Here is a 3,312-nt window from a genome sequence, read left to right as displayed (position 1 = left end):
GAGGCTTCATGTCCCCCCACAGCTCTACAGTTTATTTGAAACATCCTTTCACATGCTGCTGATGAATGAGGAAAAACAAAATAAAATCATCTTTGCCTTGATGTTACACCGGTGACACATTTTCAGAGAAGATGCTGACATCAAAGCTGGAACATTTTTAGTTATTTCCTGACTAAAAATGTTAATCTCTCTCAGACATATTTGCTGGTTTTTCCTTTTAAGAAAAGTGCTTAAACCATAATTCACACTACATTTCTCCACCAGGGAAACAAAACAAAATTAATATTTAAAAACAAACGAATAAAGAATAATTGGCTGCATTCATTTAACAGGAATTGCTTTAATTTATCAGAAATCAACATTTTTACCTAAAGAAAATAATTTCAATCCTGTTTTTCCTTTATTCTAAATATTTTTCAGCATTTTAAAGCTATGAACAGATTTCCATTTTGTTCTGTTAAATCCATTCACTCATTTGGAGCAATAAGCCCTCTGATTGGACAGACTTTTTACCAAACGACCAATGAGGGAGCTGGTAACACCTGATTGGTTAAACTTCTTCCCAGTGCTCTGGGACCAGGAGGGTAGCAAGTAGAGAAAAAAAAACAAAATGCAATTTAATATAGGATTAGAAAATGCAAGTTGGAAAATAACCTTTTTAAATGTGTATTTATTATAAAATATATGAAATTTTGGTTCTTAAATCTCCATTTAGAAATAGGATTTGAATCCCAGTATTCAATAACGGATTAATGAGTGGGTCTAAAATGTGGCGTTAGAAAATGCTTTCCAAATAGCCTGATTTGTTAAAAAGCTGCTTTTTTTTTCAGTGACTCTCTGGCTCCTCCTCCTCAGCAGAAGGTGACCATGTTAGACGACTCACCTCTGCAGTCTTCGTAGTCGCGGTGAGCAGCGGAGTAATGCTTGCATAGCCTCTCCAGGATGAGTTTGTAGTGCATGAGGCGCTGGATGGGTTTGAGCAGGAAGGTGTTGAGGGGCAGGTAGCAAACCTTCTGCAGTTCAAACTCTTTATACACCGTCTCCAGCTTCTTCAGCCTCTTGGAGGCTTTCTCCAGCTCTGTGAGGACCTCGTCGTGTTTCTGCAGGTAGCTGGTGAACGCCTTGTGATCAAATCATTTTTATTGTTAAAGGATCACCTGAAGGACACCAGTCGGTATCTTTAAAGCTAAAAACATCTGTACCTTTAGAGCGGACATGTTTTTTAGCATCACGTCGCCGATCCTCTGGTAGTCACCTTTGACGTGAGCGTTCGACCGCCCCTCCCTGTTCAATCAGACACCTTAGGGGGTTAAATCGGTTTTTTGAAGCTAATAAAACAGCAGAAGCAAACCTGGGACCTACCAGAGAGCCAGCCTCTGGTCCAACTCCTTCAGGAATCCTCGGTGGAACTCGTAGATGGGGTCGATGTTGGAGAAGAGGAGCGTCATCAGGCCCTCGGGCATGGCGTTTTCTTTGATCACAGCGCTGCGGAACCACTGCAAGCAGCCAAACCACAAACACATGAAGACATGCAACATTTTCAAAGCAAAAACATCTCACAGCTGAAACTCATGGAAAATATCTAGAACCAGACTAATACCTGAAAGATTCTTCCATTTACCTTCTGCTGAGCTGCTCTGTGTTTTATACTCTGGATGTCAAAGAGGGTTCCTCTCTCTTTGAAAATTTATCTTTAATTACTAATCTTTTACTGATGAAAGATTTAGAACGTTTTGGTGTATTAATGAAGTTTGATAAGGATGCAACTCAATTGCCAAAGTAAAACAACAAAGTCTAAAAAACTTTGATTTGGCTCCAAATTATCTCCATAGTGATAAAACCTCAATATAAGAAAGAAAAAGCAGGACGAAAACTGAATCCAAGTAAATAAGAAAACACCTCAAACGGACTGAAAACGAATCTTCAATTTTCTCTAGATTAAATAATGGTGATTTTATTTATTATTCACATTTAGTTATTTAGAAACAATAACTATTAAAGGAGGATATGTGAAGGTTCTCAGTCATTCAGGTCAAAGTCAAACAAAAAAGTTAAAATCAATCCACTGGACTTTGTTTCCAAGTTTGAAGACGTTTCTCTTCCATCCAGGAAGCTTTTTAATTCAAAATGTCAGAAATAGCGTTTAGTTCCAGGTTTTATCCAGTGGACCAACTAAAAAAACCTTGTTTATGTTTAGAAAACATGTAAATTGAACCTGATGAACGGGTCCCCCCCTTTGGAATGGGGGCCGTTTTGGTACTTTGTTAGCCTGCAATGCCCCATACCTGCCTATGGCTACGTTCACACTGCAGGCCTTGATGCTCAATTCCGATTTTTTTCGTGAAATCTGATTTTTTTTTGCGTTGCCGTTCATGTTTCTGAATATATGCGACTTGTATGTGATCTCCTGTGTGAACTGCAGTCATACAACGCAAGTGTTCTGCATGCGCAGTAGAGGACGCAATGACATCACAGGCCAGCGTGCTTTGTGTTTACGGATGTAAACATGGATGGTAGCGCCGACGCGCATCTAGCTGTCTTTTCCAAACATAAAAATACAAGTTTTCCAATATGTTTAAACATAGATACTGCTCTCCGCATCATCATCTGCCATGGTTGTTGTTTTTCTTGCCGCTTCTGCGTAGCAAGACGCAGAATAGTGACCTTTGTCTGGTATTAATGGCGTTCAGGTCGGATGAATCCGACCTGGCCGTTCAGAAACAGGTCGCATTTGAAAAGATCAGATTCGTATCGGATTCAGGACCACAGAGCCAAGCGGCCTGGGTTGGATTGGAAAAAATCGGATATGAGTTGTTCAGACTGCCATGAAAATATTAGATCCAGGTCGCATATGGGCAAAAAAATCTTATTTGGGTCACTTTAGGCTGCAGAGTGAACGTAACCAAAGGGGGGGTCGTTAGAGGGAATTGTTGGCCTGGCTGAACCGGCTAAGTATTCTGTTCCCCTGCATAGTGATGGGGGCTGCAATGATAGCAGGAAGGAATCAACTCAATTGCTGCATTGTAGGTTTTTAATTCCGCACTGGAAAATCGGTCTAGATACGTAAGATAAGTAAAAATGTCTTAAATTAAGTTTATTTACCCTTAATTTAAACAGGTGAATTAAATGGACTGAGTATGTTTAATCTTAAAATAAGATATTTAGATGGAATTCACTTGAAATAAGACAATGCAACTGCGTTTTCTTACCAAGAAGAAAAATGTACTACACTGCAAAAAATGTAAATCACAATAAGCCATTTTTTTAAAATAAGTAAATTATTTCATGAATTGAGGAGGAAGAGAGACTCTT

General features: G+C 39.2%; 1 protein-coding gene across 1 annotated transcript in view; it reads right to left on the bottom strand.

Annotated features, from left to right (window-relative positions):
- farp2 (FERM, ARH/RhoGEF and pleckstrin domain protein 2) overlaps window positions 1-3,312 on the bottom strand; it is a 71,632-nt gene that overhangs the window by 14,081 nt on the left and 54,239 nt on the right. The window contains exons 16-18 of the mRNA XM_015371105.1: window positions 1,363-1,496; window positions 1,203-1,284; window positions 884-1,121 (exon numbers count right to left, since the gene is read on the bottom strand). Coding sequence (XP_015226591.1) covers window positions 884-1,121; window positions 1,203-1,284; window positions 1,363-1,496 — 454 coding nt within the window. The remainder of the gene's footprint in view (window positions 1-883; window positions 1,122-1,202; window positions 1,285-1,362; window positions 1,497-3,312) is intronic.

Source organism: Cyprinodon variegatus, unplaced genomic scaffold, assembly GCF_000732505.1.
Source record: "Cyprinodon variegatus isolate N-32 unplaced genomic scaffold, C_variegatus-1.0 Scaffold53, whole genome shotgun sequence".
NCBI classification, from domain to species: domain Eukaryota; kingdom Metazoa; phylum Chordata; class Actinopteri; order Cyprinodontiformes; family Cyprinodontidae; genus Cyprinodon; species Cyprinodon variegatus.
The sequence above is the reverse complement of the archived record's forward strand: the minus strand, read 5'-3'. Positions and strand labels throughout refer to the sequence as shown.